General features: G+C 45.2%; 1 protein-coding gene across 2 annotated transcripts in view; it reads left to right on the forward strand.

The window, feature by feature from the left end:
• The window catches only part of LOC121556906 (TSC22 domain family protein 4), a 42,951-nt gene that overhangs the window by 6,386 nt on the left and 17,046 nt on the right, over positions 1-19,519 (forward strand). For both annotated transcript variants that reach the window (XM_041870788.1, XM_041870789.1), the window contains exon 2: positions 8,172-8,867. In XM_041870788.1, the coding sequence (XP_041726722.1) occupies positions 8,172-8,867 (696 nt within the window). The remainder of the gene's footprint in view (positions 1-8,171; positions 8,868-19,519) is intronic.

Genomic DNA, 19,519 nt, shown 5'->3' on the forward strand with positions numbered 1-19,519 from the left:
CGTTCTCAAACGCACACCAGATGCAAGCGGTTTTTATAACGCGACAGAGCTGGATATACAGCCTAATGGTAGAAACTTAGAGGGAATATCAGAAGATGCAACAACAGGATTCAACCTTACTGCCTTTGGACAGTAGAAGAAGAAGAAATGCTGGTTTCAAGATCAGGAAATCTTCGCTATTTTTCTATGGTGGGATTTTGGCTGCAGGCTATTAAAAGCAAGGTGAGATAGGGTTAAACGTCCAGGCTTTGATATGGCTGGCTAGGCGTCGCATATGGAATTATTTAGGTTATGGAAATAGGGTTAAACGTCCAGGCTTTGACATGGCTGGCTAGGCGTCGCATATGGAATTATTTAGGTTATGGAAATAGGGTTAAACGTCCAGGCTTTGATATGGCTGGCTAGGCGTCGCATATGGAATTATTCAGGTTATGGAAATAGGGTTAAACGTCCAGGCTTTGATATGGCTGGCTAGGCGTCGCATATGGAATTATTCAGGTTATGGAAATAGGGTTAAACGTCCAGGCTTTGACATGGCTGGCTAGGCGTCGCATATGGAATTATTTAGGTTATGGAAATAGGGTTAAACGTCCAGGCTTTGACATGGCTGGCTAGGCGTCGCATATGGAATTATTCAGGTTATGGAAATAGGGTTAAACGTCCAGGCTTTGATATGGCTGGCTAGGCGTCGCATATGGAATTATTTAGGTTATGGAAATAGGGTTAAACGTCCAGGCTTTGACATGGCTGGCTAGGCGTCGCATATGGAATTATTTAGGTTATGGAAATAGGGTTAAACGTCCAGGCTTTGATATGGCTGGCTAGGCGTCGCATATGGAATTATTTAGGTTATGGAAATAGGGTTAAACGTCCAGGCTTTGACATGGCTGGCTAGGCGTCGCATATGGAATTATTTAGGTTATGGAAATAGGGTTAAACGTCCAGGCTTTGATATGGCTGGCTAGGCGTCGCATATGGAATTATTTAGGTTATGGAAATAGGGTTAAACGTCCAGGCTTTGACATGGCTGGCTAGGCGTCGCATATGGAATTATTTAGGTTATGGAAATAGGGTTAAACGTCCAGGCTTTGATATGGCTGGCTAGGCGTCGCATATGGAATTATTTAGGTTATGGAAATAGGGTTAAACGTCCAGGCTTTGACATGGCTGGCTAGGCGTCGCATATGGAATTATTTAGGTTATGGAAATAGGGTTAAACGTCCAGGCTTTGACATGGCTGGCTAGGCGTCGCATATGGAATTATTTAGGTTATGGAAATAGGGTTAAACGTCCAGGCTTTGACATGGCTGGCTAGGCGTCGCATATGGAATTATTTAGGTTATGGAAATAGGGTTAAACGTCCAGGCTTTGATATGGCTGGCTAGGCGTCGCATATGGAATTATTTAGGTTATGGAAATAGGGTTAAACGTCCAGGCTTTGATATGGCTGGCTAGGCGTCGCATATGGAATTATTTAGGTTATGGAAATAGGGTTAAACGTCCAGGCTTTGACATGGCTGGCTAGGCGTCGCATATGGAATTATTTAGGTTATGGAAATAGGGTTAAACGTCCAGGCTTTGATATGGCTGGCTAGGCGTCGCATATGGAATTATTTAGGTTATGGAAATAGGGTTAAACGTCCAGGCTTTGACATGGCTGGCTAGGCGTCGCATATGGAATTATTTAGGTTATGGAAATAGGGTTAAACGTCCAGGCTTTGATATGGCTGGCTAGGCGTCGCATATGGAATTATTTAGGTTATGGAAATAGGGTTAAACGTCCAGGCTTTGAAATGGCTGGCTAGGCGTCGCATATGGAATTATTTAGGTTATGGAAATAGGGTTAAACGTCCAGGCTTTGATATGGCTGGCTAGGCGTCGCATATGGAATTATTTAGGTTATGGAAATAGGGTTAAACGTCCAGGCTTTGACATGGCTGGCTAGGCGTCGCATATGGAATTATTTAGGTTATGGAAATAGGGTTAAACGTCCAGGCTTTGACATGGCTGGCTAGGCGTCGCATATGGAATTATTTAGGTTATGGAAATAGGGTTAAACGTCCAGGCTTTGATATGGCTGGCTAGGGCGTCGCATATGGAATTATTTAGGTTATGGAAATAGGGTTAAACGTCCAGGCTTTGAAATGGCTGGCTAGGCGTCGCATATGGAATTATTTAGGTTATGGAAATAGGGTTAAACGTCCAGGCTTTGATATGGCTGGCTAGGCGTCGCATATGGAATTATTTAGGTTATGGAAATAGGGTTAAACGTCCAGGCTTTGACATGGCTGGCTAGGCGTCGCATATGGAATTATTTAGGTTATGGAAATAGGGTTAAACGTCCAGGCTTTGACATGGCTGGCTAGGCGTCGCATATGGAATTATTTAGGTTATGGAAATAGGGTTAAACGTCCAGGCTTTGACATGGCTGGCTAGGCGTCGCATATGGAATTATTTAGGTTATGGAAATAGGGTTAAACGTCCAGGCTTTGACATGGCTGGCTAGGCGTCGCATATGGAATTATTTAGGTTATGGAAATAGGGTTAAACGTCCAGGCTTTGACATGGCTGGCTAGGCGTCGCATATGGAATTATTTAGGTTATGGAAATAGGGTTAAACGTCCAGGCTTTGACATGGCTGGCTAGGGCGTCGCATATGGAATTATTTAGGTTATGGAAATAGGGTTAAACGTCCAGGCTTTGACATGGCTGGCTAGGCGTCGCATATGGAATTATTTAGGTTATGGAAATAGGGTTAAACGTCCAGGCTTTGACATGGCTGGCTAGGCGTCGCATATGGAATTATTTAGGTTATGGAAATAGGGTTAAACGTCCAGGCTTTGATATGGCTGGCTAGGCGTCGCATATGGAATTATTTAGGTTATGGAAATAGGGTTAAACGTCCAGGCTTTGACATGGCTGGCTAGGCGTCGCATATGGAATTATTTAGGTTATGGAAATAGGGTTAAACGTCCAGGCTTTGACATGGCTGGCTAGGCGTCGCATATGGAATTATTTAGGTTATGGAAATAGGGTTAAACGTCCAGGCTTTGACATGGCTGGCTAGGGCGTCGCATATGGAATTATTTAGGTTATGGAAATAGGGTTAAACGTCCAGGCTTTGATATGGCTGGCTAGGCGTCGCATATGGAATTATTTAGGTTATGGAAATAGGGTTAAACGTCCAGGCTTTGACATGGCTGGCTAGGCGTCGCATATGGAATTATTTAGGTTATGGAAATAGGGTTAAACGTCCAGGCTTTGACATGGCTGGCTAGGGCGTCGCATATGGAATTATTTAGGTTATGGAAATAGGGTTAAACGTCCAGGCTTTGACATGGCTGGCTAGGCGTCGCATATGGAATTATTTAGGTTATGGAAATAGGGTTAAACGTCCAGGCTTTGACATGGCTGGCTAGGCGTCGCATATGGAATTATTTAGGTTATGGAAATAGGGTTAAACGTCCAGGCTTTGACATGGCTGGCTAGGCGTCGCATATGGAATTATTTAGGTTATGGAAATAGGGTTAAACGTCCAGGCTTTGACATGGCTGGCTAGGCGTCGCATATGGAATTATTTAGGTTATGGAAATAGGGTTAAACGTCCAGGCTTTGACATGGCTGGCTAGGCGTCGCATATGGAATTATTTAGGTTATGGAAATAGGGTTAAACGTCCAGGCTTTGACATGGCTGGCTAGGCGTCGCATATGGAATTATTTAGGTTATGGAAATAGGGTTAAACGTCCAGGCTTTGATATGGCTGGCTAGGCGTCGCATATGGAATTATTTAGGTTATGGAAATAGGGTTAAACGTCCAGGCTTTGATATGGCTGGCTAGGCGTCGCATATGGAATTATTTAGGTTATGGAAATAGGGTTAAACGTCCAGGCTTTGACATGGCTGGCTAGGCGTCGCATATGGAATTATTTAGGTTATGGAAATAGGGTTAAACGTCCAGGCTTTGACATGGCTGGCTAGGCGTCGCATATGGAATTATTTAGGTTATGGAAATAGGGTTAAACGTCCAGGCTTTGATATGGCTGGCTAGGCGTCGCATATGGAATTATTTAGGTTATGGAAATAGGGTTAAACGTCCAGGCTTTGACATGGCTGGCTAGGCGTCGCATATGGAATTATTTAGGTTATGGAAATAGGGTTAAACGTCCAGGCTTTGACATGGCTGGCTAGGCGTCGCATATGGAATTATTTAGGTTATGGAAATAGGGTTAAACGTCCAGGCTTTGATATGGCTGGCTAGGCGTCGCATATGGAATTATTTAGGTTATGGAAATAGGGTTAAACGTCCAGGCTTTGACATGGCTGGCTAGGCGTCGCATATGGAATTATTTAGGTTATGGAAATAGGGTTAAACGTCCAGGCTTTGACATGGCTGGCTAGGCGTCGCATATGGAATTATTTAGGTTATGGAAATAGGGTTAAACGTCCAGGCTTTGATATGGCTGGCTAGGCGTCGCATATGGAATTATTTAGGTTATGGAAATAGGGTTAAACGTCCAGGCTTTGACATGGCTGGCTAGGCGTCGCATATGGAATTATTTAGGTTATGGAAATAGGGTTAAACGTCCAGGCTTTGACATGGCTGGCTAGGGCGTCGCATATGGAATTATTTAGGTTATGGAAATAGGGTTAAACGTCCAGGCTTTGACATGGCTGGCTAGGCGTCGCATATGGAATTATTTAGGTTATGGAAATAGGGTTAAACGTCCAGGCTTTGACATGGCTGGCTAGGCGTCGCATATGGAATTATTTAGGTTATGGAAATAGGGTTAAACGTCCAGGCTTTGATATGGCTGGCTAGGCGTCGCATATGGAATTATTCAGGTTATGGAAATAGGGTTAAACGTCCAGGCTTTGATATGGCTGGCTAGGGCGTCGCATATGGAATTATTTAGGTTATGGAAATAGGGTTAAACGTCCAGGCTTTGACATGGCTGGCTAGGCGTCGCATATGGAATTATTTAGGTTATGGAAATAGGGTTAAACGTCCAGGCTTTGACATGGCTGGCTAGGGCGTCGCATATGGAATTATTTAGGTTATGGAAATAGGGTTAAACGTCCAGGCTTTGACATGGCTGGCTAGGCGTCGCATATGGAATTATTTAGGTTATGGAAATAGGGTTAAACGTCCAGGCTTTGACATGGCTGGCTAGGCGTCGCATATGGAATTATTTAGGTTATGGAAATAGGGTTAAACGTCCAGGCTTTGACATGGCTGGCTAGGCGTCGCATATGGAATTATTTAGGTTATGGAAATAGGGTTAAACGTCCAGGCTTTGACATGGCTGGCTAGGCGTCGCATATGGAATTATTTAGGTTATGGAAATAGGGTTAAACGTCCAGGCTTTGATATGGCTGGCTAGGCGTCGCATATGGAATTATTTAGGTTATGGAAATAGGGTTAAACGTCCAGGCTTTGATATGGCTGGCTAGGCGTCGCATATGGAATTATTTAGGTTATGGAAATAGGGTTAAACGTCCAGGCTTTGACATGGCTGGCTAGGCGTCGCATATGGAATTATTTAGGTTATGGAAATAGGGTTAAACGTCCAGGCTTTGACATGGCTGGCTAGGCGTCGCATATGGAATTATTTAGGTTATGGAAATAGGGTTAAACGTCCAGGCTTTGACATGGCTGGCTAGGCGTCGCATATGGAATTATTTAGGTTATGGAAATAGGGTTAAACGTCCAGGCTTTGACATGGCTGGCTAGGCGTCGCATATGGAATTATTTAGGTTATGGAAATAGGGTTAAACGTCCAGGCTTTGATATGGCTGGCTAGGCGTCGCATATGGAATTATTCAGGTTATGGAAATAGGGTTAAACGTCCAGGCTTTGATATGGCTGGCTAGGCGTCGCATATGGAATTATTTAGGTTATGGAAATAGGGTTAAACGTCCAGGCTTTGACATGGCTGGCTAGGCGTCGCATATGGAATTATTTAGGTTATGGAAATAGGGTTAAACGTCCAGGCTTTGACATGGCTGGCTAGGCGTCGCATATGGAATTATTTAGGTTATGGAAATAGGGTTAAACGTCCAGGCTTTGACATGGCTGGCTAGGCGTCGCATATGGAATTATTTAGGTTATGGAAATAGGGTTAAACGTCCAGGCTTTGACATGGCTGGCTAGGCGTCGCATATGGAATTATTTAGGTTATGGAAATAGGGTTAAACGTCCAGGCTTTGACATGGCTGGCTAGGCGTCGCATATGGAATTATTTAGGTTATGGAAATAGTGTTAAACGTCCAGGCTTTGATATGGCTGGCTAGGCGTCGCATATGGAATTATTCAGGTTATGGAAATAGGGTTAAACGTCCAGGCTTTGACATGGCTGGCTAGGCGTCGCATATGGAATTATTTAGGTTATGGAAATAGGGTTAAACGTCCAGGCTTTGATATGGCTGGCTAGGCGTCGCATATGGAATTATTTAGGTTATGGAAATAGGGTTAAACGTCCAGGCTTTGATATGGCTGGCTAGGCGTCGCATATGGAATTATTTAGGTTATGGAAATAGGGTTAAACGTCCAGGCTTTGACATGGCTGGCTAGGCGTCGCATATGGAATTATTTAGGTTATGGAAATAGGGTTAAACGTCCAGGCTTTGACATGGCTGGCTAGGCGTCGCATATGGAATTATTTAGGTTATGGAAATAGGGTTAAACGTCCAGGCTTTGAAATGGCTGGCTAGGCGTCGCATATGGAATTATTTAGGTTATGGAAATAGGGTTAAACGTCCAGGCTTTGACATGGCTGGCTAGGCGTCGCATATGGAATTATTTAGGTTATGGAAATAGGGTTAAACGTCCAGGCTTTGAAATGGCTGGCTAGGGCGTCGCATATGGAATTATTTAGGTTATGGAAATAGGGTTAAACGTCCAGGCTTTGACATGGCTGGCTAGGGCGTCGCATATGGAATTATTTAGGTTATGGAAATAGGGTTAAACGTCCAGGCTTTGATATGGCTGGCTAGGCGTCGCATATGGAATTATTCAGGTTATGGAAATAGGGTTAAACGTCCAGGCTTTGATATGGCTGGCTAGGCGTCGCATATGGAATTATTTAGGTTATGGAAATGTATAATATTAGAATATCATTCCAATGTTGGGCAAATAGGCCTATTAGAATGCACATCTGACTCCCTGTCTGCGGTCCGCCGTCCCGGAGCTGAGGTTTCGTGTGCCAATAGTTGTGGCATTTGCCTTGTCTGTAGTCTATGGCTAGCTACTATGGTATTCTGACCTGAACTGAATGCACATTGTAAAATGTGCAAAGTATTTCTGCGTCACGCTACAACACTGCCTGGCTGGGGGCCTGGCTGGGGGCCTGGCTGGGGGCCTGGCTGGGGGCTGTGTGCAGAGCTGAGTGACAGATTAATTTTTAGAAGCCCTGTGTACAGGCATAAAAGTTTGTTTAATTTACTTAAAACAGAAGTCTACTGAAGTGAGACTTTGTCCTTGTTCCTTGGCTATTTACATTGTTTTGTTCAGAAGCTAGGTTGTTTTTCAATGTTTGAGTTTCAACTGCTAGGGAGAAGCAACGCGGATACTAATCAGACTCTCAATCTCACAGGCACAAACATGATTCACATTACCACAGTAACCTTCCGCCCTTTAAAGGGGCAGGTCAACATTTTGGTTAAAAGACTAGGGTCACAAAAAATGTAATGAAATTAAACAATATACCACATGTCTTTTTACTAGTAATACATGTATTGTTTTAGAAACATTACAAAGCACATCCTTTTTTGCCATGTGTGTTTTCTTGGTGTAATTTTACTGAAAATAATATTTGTCTGGTTAAAAAAAGAGTGAGAGAGAGAACTCACTGCATGTCTCTGTGTGGTTTTAGATGAGTGGGGGGAAGAGGAGTGGCTTCCAGATTACAGTCTTATGATACAGACTGTAGAGTTAACAACTGTTGTCTGTCTCTCTCTCTCTCTCTCTGTCTCTCTGTCTCTCTGTCTCTGTCTCTGTCTCTCTCTCTCGCTGTCTCTCTGTCTCTCTCTCTGGCTGTCTCTCTCTCTCGCTGTCTCTCTCTGTCTCTCTCTCTCGCTGTCTCTCTCTCTCTCTCGCTGTCTCTCTGGCTGTCTCTCTCGCTGTCTCTCTCGCTGTCTCTCTCTGTCTCTCTCTCTCGCTGTGTGTGTTTAGATGAGTGGGGGGAAGAAGAGGAGTGGCTTCCAGATTACCAGTGTGACGTCAGACTACACCGGGAGCTCTGGGGAAGCCCCACCCCCTGTCCAGGCCTCTAGCCAATCAAATGCCTCCCTGCAGTCCTCCAGCCAATCCACTGCTTCCTCCCAGCCTGGCCCCTCCCACCAGCAGGGAAGCTCCTCCCAGCCGACGACTCCTCTCTCTCTGAGGAAATACAACTCACAAGATGCTGTGGGGCAGGGCTCCAGGTTCCGAGTTGTCCGATTGGGCCATGGAGAACCCTATCACCGGGGTCGATGGACCTGCACAGACTTTCTGGAACGAGAGGAAGGGGTGGGGCTTAGATGGGTGATGGACAGCATGAGACATGCCCACTCTCTGGAGTCGCTGGAGGGGATTGGTCTAGAGAGTGCAGGGGGAGGGGCTGGCGGCAGGCTGCTGGGACAAGTGCGCACTCTCAGGACGGGACACCTTGTGCACTCTCAGGGTACCTCCCACTTGCTGGCCCAGCCAATAGGGTCAGATGGGGAGGGGTTTGGAGGGCTGAAGCCCCTCCTCCACAGCGACCCGCCCTCCCCCACACATCTGGAAAGATTCAACTTACGATTGGTGGACTCCATGCCCCCCTTGCCCAGCCCCCGCCCACGGAACATCCCACCCCCTCTACGCCTGGATGTGGACGCTACCGGGAGGGTGAGAACACACAATACACACACATAATACACACAGATAATACACACACATAATACACACACATAATACACACACATAATACACACAGATAATACACACAGATAATACACACACATAACACACACAGATAATACACACAGATAATACACACACATAATACACACAGATAATACACACAGATAATACACACACACAATACACACAGATAATACACACAGATAATACACACACACAATACACACAGATAACACACACACACAATACACACAGATAATACACACACACAATACACACAGATAATACACACACACAATACACACACATAATACACACCCATAATACACACCCATAATACACACCCATAATACACACCCATAATACACACCCATAATACACACCCATAATACACACACATAATACACACACATAATACACACACACAATACACACACATAATACACACACATAATACACACACATAATACACACACATAATACACACACATAATACACACACATAATACACACACATAATACACACACATAATACACACACATAATACACACAGATAATACACACACATAATACACACAGATAATACACACAGATAATACACACACATAATACACACAGATAATACACACAGATAATACGCACACTTTCCTACATTCCCAACCAGAAGTTTGTTGATAGCGTGTGTAAGAAAGTGTCTCTCCCCCTCTGCCCCTCTCCCCCCTCTCTGTCTCTCTCTCACCCCCTCTGTCTCTCTCTCACCCCCTCTGTCTCTCTCTCACCCCCTCTGTCTCTCTCTCACCCCCCCCCTGTCTCTCTCTCACCCCCTCTGTCTCTCTCTCACCCCCTCTGTCTCTCTCTCACCCCCTCTGTCTCTCTCTCTCCCCCTCTGTCTCTCTCTCACCCCCTCTGTCTCTCTCTCGCCCCCCCTGTCTCTCTCTCTCCCCCTCTGTCTCTCTCTCTCTCCCCCTCTGTCTCTCTCTCTCCCCCTCTGTCTCTCTCTCACCCCCCCTGTCTCTCTCTCACCCCCTGTCTCTCTCTCTCCCCCTCTGTCTCTCTCTCTCCCCCTCTGTCTCTCTCTCACCCCCCCTGTCTCTCTCTCCCCCTGTCTCTCTCTCTCCCCCTCTGTCTCTCTCTCTCCCCCTCTGTCTCTCTCTCACCCCCCTGTCTCTCTCTCCCCCCCTGTCTCTCTCTCTCCCCCTCTGTCTCTCTCTCTCCCCCTCTGTCTCTCTCTCACCCCCTCTGTCTCTCTCTCACCCCCTGTCTCTCTCTCTCCCCCTCTGTCTCTCTCTCTCTCCCCCTCTGTCTCTCTCTCTCCCCCTCTGTCTCTCTCTCACCCCCCTGTCTCTCTCTCCCCCCTGTCTCTCTCTCCCCCCCTGTCTCTCTCTCTCCCCCTGTCTCTCTCTCTCCCCCCTGTCTCTCTCTCACCCCCCTGTCTCTCTCTCACCCCCCGTCTCTCTCTCACCCCCCTGTCTCTCTCTCTCCCCCTCTGTCTCTCTCTCTCCCCCTCTGTCTCTCTCTCTCCCCCTCTGTCTCTCTCTCACCCCCCCTGTCTCTCTCTCTCCCCCTCTGTCTCTCTCTCACCCCCCTGTCTCTCTCTCTCCCCCTCTGTCTCTCTCTCTCACCCCCCTGTCTCTCTCTCTCCCCCTCTGCTCTCTCTCTCTCCCCCTCTGTCTCTCTCTCTCTCACCCCCCCTGTCTCTCTCTCTCCCCCCTCTGTCTCTCTCTCCCCCTCTGTCTCTCTCTCTCCCCCTCTGTCTCTCTCTCTCCCCCTCTGTCTCTCTCTCTCCCCCTCTGTCTCTCTCTCTCCCCCTCTGTCTCTCTCTCACCCCCCTCTGTCTCTCTCTCTCCCCCCCTCTGTCTCTCTCTCTCCCCCTCTGTCTCTCTCTCTCCCCCTCTGTCTCTCTCTCCCCCTCTGTCTCTCGCTCTCTCCCCCTCTGTCTCTCTCTCACCCCCTCTGTCTCTCTCTCTCTCCCCCTCTGTCTCTGTCTTGTGGGGTATGCATGGGTGTCTGAGCTGTGTGCCAGTAGTTCAAACAGACAGCTCGGTGCATTCAACATGTCAATACCTCTCACAAATACAAGTAGTGATGAAGTCAATCTCTCCTCCACTTTGAGCCAGGAGAGATTGACTTGCATATTATTCATGTTAGCTCTCTGTGTACATCCAAGGGCCAGCCGTGCTGCCCTGTTCTGAGCCAATTGTAATTTCCTAAGTCCCTCTTTGTGGCACCTGACCACACGACTGAACAGTAGTCCAGGTGCAACAAAACTAGAGCCTGTAGGACCTGCCTTGTTGATAGTGCTGTTAAGAAGGTAGAGCAGCGCTTAATTATGGACAGACTTCTCCCCATCTTAGCTACTGTTGTATCAATATGTTTTGACCATGACAGTTTACAATCCAGGGTTACTCCAAGCAGTTTAGTCACCTCAAGTTGCTCAATTTCCATATTCATTAAAATATTTAGTTGAGGTTTAGTGAATGATTTGTCCCAAATACAATGCTTTTAGTTTTTGAAATATTTAGGACTAACTTATTCCTTGCCACCCATTCTGAAACTAACTGCAGCTCTTTGTTAAGTGTTGCAGTCATTTCAGTCGCTGTATTAGCTGATGTGTATAGTGTTGAGTCATCCGCATACATAGACACACTGGCTTTACTCAAAGCCAGTGGCATGTCGTTAGTAAAGATTTAATAAAGTAAGGGGCCTAGACAGCTGCCCTGGGGAATTCCTGATTCTACCTAACGTTAACAGCGCCGGAGAAGATGGCTGCCGTTTTACAGCCCTCTAACCAATTGTACTATTATGTGTGTTTTTCCGCGTTATTTGTAATTTATTTTGTACATAATGTTTATGCCATCGTCTCTTATAACCAAAAAGAGCTTCTGGATATCAGGACAGCGATTACTCACCTCGCATTGGACGAAGACTTTTTCTTCAACGAGTCGGACGCGAAGGATATTCTACAGACACCCGGCAAGGCCCAGATCCCCGTCATTCGCCTGAGGAAGAGACGGAGATATCGTGGACGTAGGTCGGGGTGCCTTGTGAGGATCCGACGGCGAAGCGAGTAAACTGCCTCTCCCATCAATACTATTAGCCAACGTTCAATCTTTTGAGAATAAAATTGACGATTTAAGATTACGGTTATCCTACCAACGGGACATTAAAAACTGTAATATCTTATGTTTCACGGAGTCGTGGCTGAACGACAACAATGATACCATTCAGCTAGCAGGCTACACGCTACATCGGCAGGACAGAACGGCTGGCTCCGGTAAGACAAAGGGTGGCGGTCTCTGTATATTTGTAAACAACAGCTGGTGTACAAAATCAAATACTAAGGAAGTCTCGAGGTTTTGCTCGCCTGAGGTAGAGTATCTTATGATAAGCTGTAGACCACACTATTTACCAAGAGAGTTTTCAGCTATATTTTTCATAGCTGTCTATTTACCACCACAAACCAATGCTGGCATTAAGATTGCACTGAACGAGTTGTACAAGGCCATTAATCAACAGGAAAACGCTCATCCAGATGCAGCGCTCCTAGTGGCCGGGGACTTTAATGCAGGGAAACTTAAATCCGTTCTACCTAATTTCTACCAGCATGTCAAATGTGCAACCAGAGGGAAAAAAACTCTAGACCACCTTTACTCCACACACAGAGACGCATACAAAGCTCTCCCCTCGCCCTCCATTTGGCAAATCTGACCATAACTCTATCCTCCTGATTCCTGCTTATAAGCAAAAACTGAAGCAGGAAGCACCAGTGATTCGGTTAATAAAAAAGTGGTCAGATGACGCAGATGCCAAGCTACAGGACTGTTTTGCTAGCACAGACTGGAACATGTTCCGGGATTCTTCAGACAGCATTGAGGAGTACACCACATCAGTCACTGGCTTCATCAATAAGTGCATCGATGATGTCGTCCCCACAGTGACCGTACGTACATACCCCCAACCAGAAGCCATGGTTTACAGGCAACATCCGCACTGAGCTAAAGGGTAGAGCTGCCGCTTTCAAGGAACGGGACTCTAACCCGGAAGCTTATAAGAAATCCCGCTATGACCTCCGACGAACCATCAAACAGGCAAAGAGTCAATACAGGTCTAAGATTGAATCATACTACACTGGCTCTGACGCTCGTCGGATGTGGCAGGGCTTGAAAACTATTACAGACTACAAAGGGAAGCACAGCCGCGAGCTGCCCAGTGACACAAGCCTACCAGACGAGCTAAACCACTTCTATGCTCGCTTCGAGGCAAGCAACACTGAAGCATGCATGAGAGCACCAGCTGTTCCGGACGACTATGTGATCACGCTCTCCGTAGCCGATGTGAGTAAGACTTTTAAGCAAGTCAACATTCACAAGGCCGCTGGGCCAGACGGATTACCAGGGCGTGTACTCCGAGCATGTGCTGACCAACTGGCAAGTGTCTTCACTGACATTTTCAACATGTCCCTGACCGAGTCTGTAATACCAACATGTTTCAAGCAGACCACCATAGTCCCCGTGCCCAAGAACTCTAAGATAACCTGCCTAAATGACTACCGACCCGTGGCACTGACGTCTGTAGCCATGAAGTGCTTTGAAAGACTGGTCATGGCTCACATCAACAGCATAATCCCAGAAACCCTAGACCCACTCCAATTTGCATACCGCCCCAACAGATCCACAGATGATGCAATCTCTATCGCACTCCACACTGCCCTTTCCCACCTGGACAAGAGGAACACCTACGTGAGAATGCTATTCATTGACTACAGCTCAGCATTCAACACCATAGTGCCCTCTAAGCTCATCACTAAGCTAAGGATCCTGGGACTAAACACCTCCCTCTGCAACTGGATCCTGGACTTCCTGACGGGCCGCCCCCAGGTGGTAAGGGTAGGTAACAACACATCTGCCACACTGATCCTCAACACGGGGGCCCCTCAGGGGTGCGTGCTCAGTCCCCTCCTGTACTCTCTGTTCACCCATGACTGCATGGCCAGGCACGACTCCAACACCATCATTAAGTTTGCCGACGACACAACAGTGGTAGGCCTGATCACCGACAACGATGAGACAGCCTATAGGGAGGAGGTCAGAGATCTGGCCGTGTGGTGCCAGGACAACAACCTCTCCCTCAACGTGACCAAGACAAAGGAGATGATTGTGGACTACAGGAAAAAAAAGAGGACTGAGCACGCCCCCATTCTCATCGACGGGGCTGTAGTGGAACAGGTTGAGAGCTTCAAGTTCCTTGGTGTCCACATCACCAACGAACTATCATGGTCCAAGCACACCAAGACAGTCGTGAAGAGGGCACGACAAAGCCTATTCCCCCTCAGGAGACTAAAAAGATTTGGCATGGGTCCTCAGATCCTCAAAAAATTCTACAGCTGCACCATCGAGAGCATCCTGACTGGTTGCATCACCGCCTGGTATGGCAACTGCTTGGCCTCTGACCGCAAGGCACTACAGAGGGTAGTGCGTACGGCCCAGTACATCACTGGGGCAAAGCTCCCTGCCATCCAAGACCTCTATACCAGGCGGTGTCAGAGGAAGGCCCTCAAAATTGTCAAAGACTCCAGCCACCCTAGTCATAGACTGTTCTCTCTGCTACCGCACGGCAAGCGGTTCCGGAGTGCCAAGTCTAGGTCCAAAAGACTTCTCAACAGCTTCTACCCACAAGCCATAAGACTCCTGAACAGCTAATCATGGCTACCCGGACTATTTGCACTGCCCCCCACCCCATCCTTTTTACGCTGCTGCTACTCTGTTAAGTATTTATGCATAGTCACTTTAACTCTACCCACATGTACATATTACCTCAACTACCTCAACTAGCCGGTGCCCCCGCACATTGACTCTGCACCGTTACCCCCTGTATATATAGCCTCCCTACTGTCACTTTATTTTACTTCTGCTCTTTGTTTTTCTCAACACTTTTTTTGTTGTTGTTTTATTCTTACTTTTTTTTTTTGTTGTTTAAAATAAACGCACTGTTGGTTAAGGGCTGTAAGTAAGCATTTCACTGTAATGTCTGCACTTGTTGTATTCGGCGCATGTGACCAATAAAATTTGATTTGATTTGATTTGATTTGACCTGCATTTTTTTGGAGAGGCTTCCATTAAAGAACACCCACTGTGTTCTGTTAGACAGGTAACTCTGTATCCACAATATAGCAGGGGGTGTAAAGCCATAACACATATGTGTTTCCAGCAACAGACTATGATCGATAATGTCAAAAGCCGCACTGAAGTCTGACAAAAAAGCCATCACAATCTTTTTATCATCAATTTCTCTGCGCCAATCATCAGTCATTTGTTTAAGTGCTGTGCTTGTTGAATGTCTTTCCCTATAAGTGTGCTGAAAGTCTGTTGTCAATTTGTTTACTGTAAAATAGCATTTTATCTGGTCAAACACTTTTTGTCCCCAAAGTTTACTAAGGGTTGGTAACAGGCTGATTGGTCGGCTATTTGAGCCAGTTAAGGGGGCTTTACTATTCTTGGGTAGGGGAATGACTTTTGCTTCCCTCCAGGCCTGGGGGCACAAACATTCTAGTAGCCTTAGATTGAAGATATGGCAAATAGGAGTGGCAATAAATTCCTCCATTATACATTATATATATACCAGTAATTTTCCATCCAGGTTGTCAGACCCCGGTGGCTTGTCATTGTTGATCAGTAATTTTCCATCCAAGTTGTCAGACCCCGGTGGCTTGTCATTGCTGATCGACAATAATAATTTGTTCACCTCTTCCACACTTACTTGACGGAATTCAAAATTACAATGCTTGTCTTTCATAAATTGGTCAGATATACTTGGATGTGTAGCGTCAGCGTTTGTTGCTGGCATGTCATGCTTAAGTTTGCTAATGAAAAAGTTATTAAAGTAGTTGGCAATATCAGTTGGTTTTGTGATGAATGAGCCATCTGATTCAATTAATGATGGAGCTGAGTTTGCCTTTTTGCCCAAAATTTCATTTAAGGTGCTCCAAAGCTTTTTACTATCATTCTTTATGTCATTTATCCTTGTTTCATAGTGTAGTTTCTTCTTGTTTTTATTCAGTTTAGTCACATGATTTCTCAATTTGCAATACGTTTGCCAATCGGTTGTGCAGCCAGACTTATTTGCCATTCCTTTTACCTCATCCCTCTCAACCATACCATTTTTCAATTCCTCATTTCCTCAGTTTTTACAGTCATTTTCTTAATGTGTGCATGCTTATTAGTAACTAGAATAAGCAATTTCATAAATGTGTCAAGTGCAGCGTCTATTTGCTCCTCATTACACACCACAGACCAACAAATATTATTTACATCAACAACATAGGAATCACTACAAAACTTATTGTATGACCTCTTATACACTATATTAGGCCCAGCCTTTGGAACTTTGGTTTTCCTAGATATGGCTACTATATTGTGATCACTACATCCAATGGCTTTGGATACTGCTTTCAAACAAATCTCTGCAGCATTAGTAAAGATATGATCAATACATGTTGATGATTTAATTCCTGTGCTGTTTGTAACTACCCTGGTAGGTTGACTGATAACCTGAACCAGGTTGCAGGCACTGGTTACAGTTTGAAACTCTCTCTTGAGTGGGCAGCCTGATGACAGCCAGTCAATATTTAAATCACCCAGAAAGTATACCTCTCTATTGATATCACATACATTATCAAGCATTTCACACATGTTATCCAGATACTGACTGTTAGCACGTGGTGGTCTATAGCAGCTTCCCACCAGAATGGGCTTTAGGTGAGGCAGATGAACCTGTAGCCATATTACTTCAACAGTATTTAACATGAGATCCTCTCTAATCTTCACAGGAATGTGGTTCTGTATATAAACAGCAACACCTCCACCATTGGCATTTCTATCTTTTCTGTAAATGTTATAACCTTGTATTGCTACCACTGTATCATCAAAGGCATTATCTGAGTGAGTTTCAGAGATTGTCAGAATATTAATGTCATCTGTTACTAGCAAATTATTGATTTCATGAACCTTGTTTCTTAAGCTACATATGTTAACGTGGGCTATTTTGAGCACTTTTCTTCTGGGATGCTTGATTGTTTTTATTGCTTTACTGGGAAGCTTAGCAGCAGTAGATGTGCTCATGTTCTTTATGTTAGTGCAGGGTGAGCTGCACACAGTGGACTGCCTCCTCAGGCACACCGCCTCAGTGCTAACAGTATAAATCTGGTTCATATACACATGATTGCTGCACACAATAGCTGTAGGATCAGCGGTGGTATTCAGGGCAGTTAAAGGGACATAAATTAGGTTACTTATATTGTGTCTACCGACGCCCCTGATGTAATGTACATTTGCTGAAGCATTTTGACAACTGCGTCACAATGGTAGGGATTAGCTGAGCTGGGCTTGGGTCATTGCTAAATCATTGTCTCAATGCAGCCTTATAATGCTGTGAAAGGATCCAGGAACCCAAACGATTTGGGTGGATCCCATCCTCCTTATAAAATGTGTTTTGTTTCCAAAAGTTATCGAAATTGTGACCAGAAGTTACACCTATTGAGCTGCAACACCGACAAGGCGGAGATGTATCCAACAAGCGCGAACGCCGTCCAGCCACCGGCGTAGAAAATGTAAACATTCCACTCTGCGTTTTCCCCAGTTTCTTACGTGGGCTGGCGACCTGCGTGATCAAGGAAGCCACCTGGTGACCTGCGTGATCAAGGAAGCCACCTCAAGCCTATAATCCTCGCCAAGTGAACAATTGCCGCATTGGAACTCTGAGTGATCCAGTTTGTCCCAAAACAAAGCGTAGTAGATGCAGCTCCTACAGTGCTGGAACCGTTCATTTAGTTCTCCAGACAAAGAGGCTCCATTGGAAAACTCATCTGGTAACAACTTCGTTAGCTTGATGGCTAGCAGCTTAGCTAGGTTAGCTAGGTTAGCGGCTCTTTCAAGCAGGCTTTAACCTGTCAGTTAAGCGAGATTCCGGGACAAGAGATAGTGGTCCTAACTGGTAAAAGCTAACCGCGATGCGGAATCCATGCAAAAACACGTTTGGTGTTTATGTTTAACAAAGATTGGTTATATTTTAGTTAAAATAACAAACCGAGTGTTTCATGCATACAGTGTTCAGCAGTGCTGATAAGTCATTGTCTCAATGCAGCCTTAAAATGCTGTGAAAGGATCCAGGAACCCAAATGATTTGGGTGGATCCCATCCTCCTTATAATGCGAGCTTTGTTTCCAGAAGGTATCAAAATTGTCAATAAATGTTACACCCACAGAGCTGCAGTAGTCTCGTAGCCAGTTATGGAGGGCTAAAAGTCTGCTGAACCGTTCAATGCCACGATTTAGGGAGGGCAGAGGGCCAGATATTATGGGGCGTTTGTTGGTGTCAAGTAGAGACTCAATCAGTTCTTCTATGGGGTTGGTTTGGGTTAGTGAACTGAGCCTCAGAACCAGCTGGCTGAGGGGACTCTTCTCTTGTTTCATCTCTTGACATAGTAGAGCTGTGTGATGGAATGTTTTGGGGTCACTTGTTTTTAGATGGTTGTAAAATTTGATGGCTATTTTTTCTATTCGAATAAGGAGGGGGTATTGGCCCAATTCTGCTCTAAATGCGTTATTTTGAGTTTTGCAGTCTTGCAAAACTCTGCATGCAGTATTTCGATTGGATGTTTGTCCCATTTGGTAAATTCAGTATTAGAGATACCCCATACTTCGCTGCCATATAGAGCAATTGGTTCTATAACTGATTGGAAAAGTTTGACCAGATTCTAATGTTCGTTTTAATGACATAAAATGCTCTTCTTGCTTTCTCTCAGCTCATTCACAGCCATGTGAAAGCTACCTGTGTTGCTGATATTTAGTCCTAGATATGTGTAATTTTTGGTGTGTTCTAATAGAACTGTGTCCAAATAGAATGTATATTTGTGATCCTGATTTCCGGACCTTTTTTGGAATATCATTATATTCGTTTTCTTTAGATTAACGGTCAGGGCCCAGGTCTGACAGAATCTGTGCAGATGATCTAGATGCTGCTGTAACCCCTCCTTAGTGCGAGACAGTAGCACCAGGTCATCTGCATACAGCAGACACTTGATTTCAGTGTTGTGTAGGGTGAGACCAGGTGCTGCCGATTCTTCTAATGTTTTAGCCTATTCATTAATGTAGATGTTAAATAGTGTTGGACTTATTGAGCAGCCCTGTTTCACTCTACATCCCTGAGCTGTTTGCTTGTTGCCAATTTTAAATGCACATTTGTTTTTAGTGTACATTGATTTAATAACATCATGTTTTCCCTCCAATACCACTTTCTATTAGTTTATAACAAAGACCTTTGTACCAAATGTAATCAAATGCTTTATTGAAGTCTACAAAACACGAATAGATTTTGCCTTTGTTTTGGTTTACTTGTTTGTCAGTTAGATTGTAGAGGGTAGAAATGTGGTCTGTTGTGCTGATTGTTAAAAACCCAATCTGGCTTCTGCTCAGGACGTTGTGTTCATCAAGAAAACGACGTAGTCTGCTATTTATGATACTGCAGAGAATTGTCCCCAAGTTGCTGTTAACACACATTCCTCTGTAATTATTTGGGTCAAATTTGTCTCCATTTTTATAGATCGGTGTGCTCAATCCTTGGTTCCAAATATCGGGGGAAAT

This window comes from Coregonus clupeaformis, unplaced genomic scaffold (assembly GCF_020615455.1).
Source record: "Coregonus clupeaformis isolate EN_2021a unplaced genomic scaffold, ASM2061545v1 scaf0168, whole genome shotgun sequence".
Taxonomy (NCBI): Eukaryota; Metazoa; Chordata; class Actinopteri; order Salmoniformes; family Salmonidae; genus Coregonus; species Coregonus clupeaformis.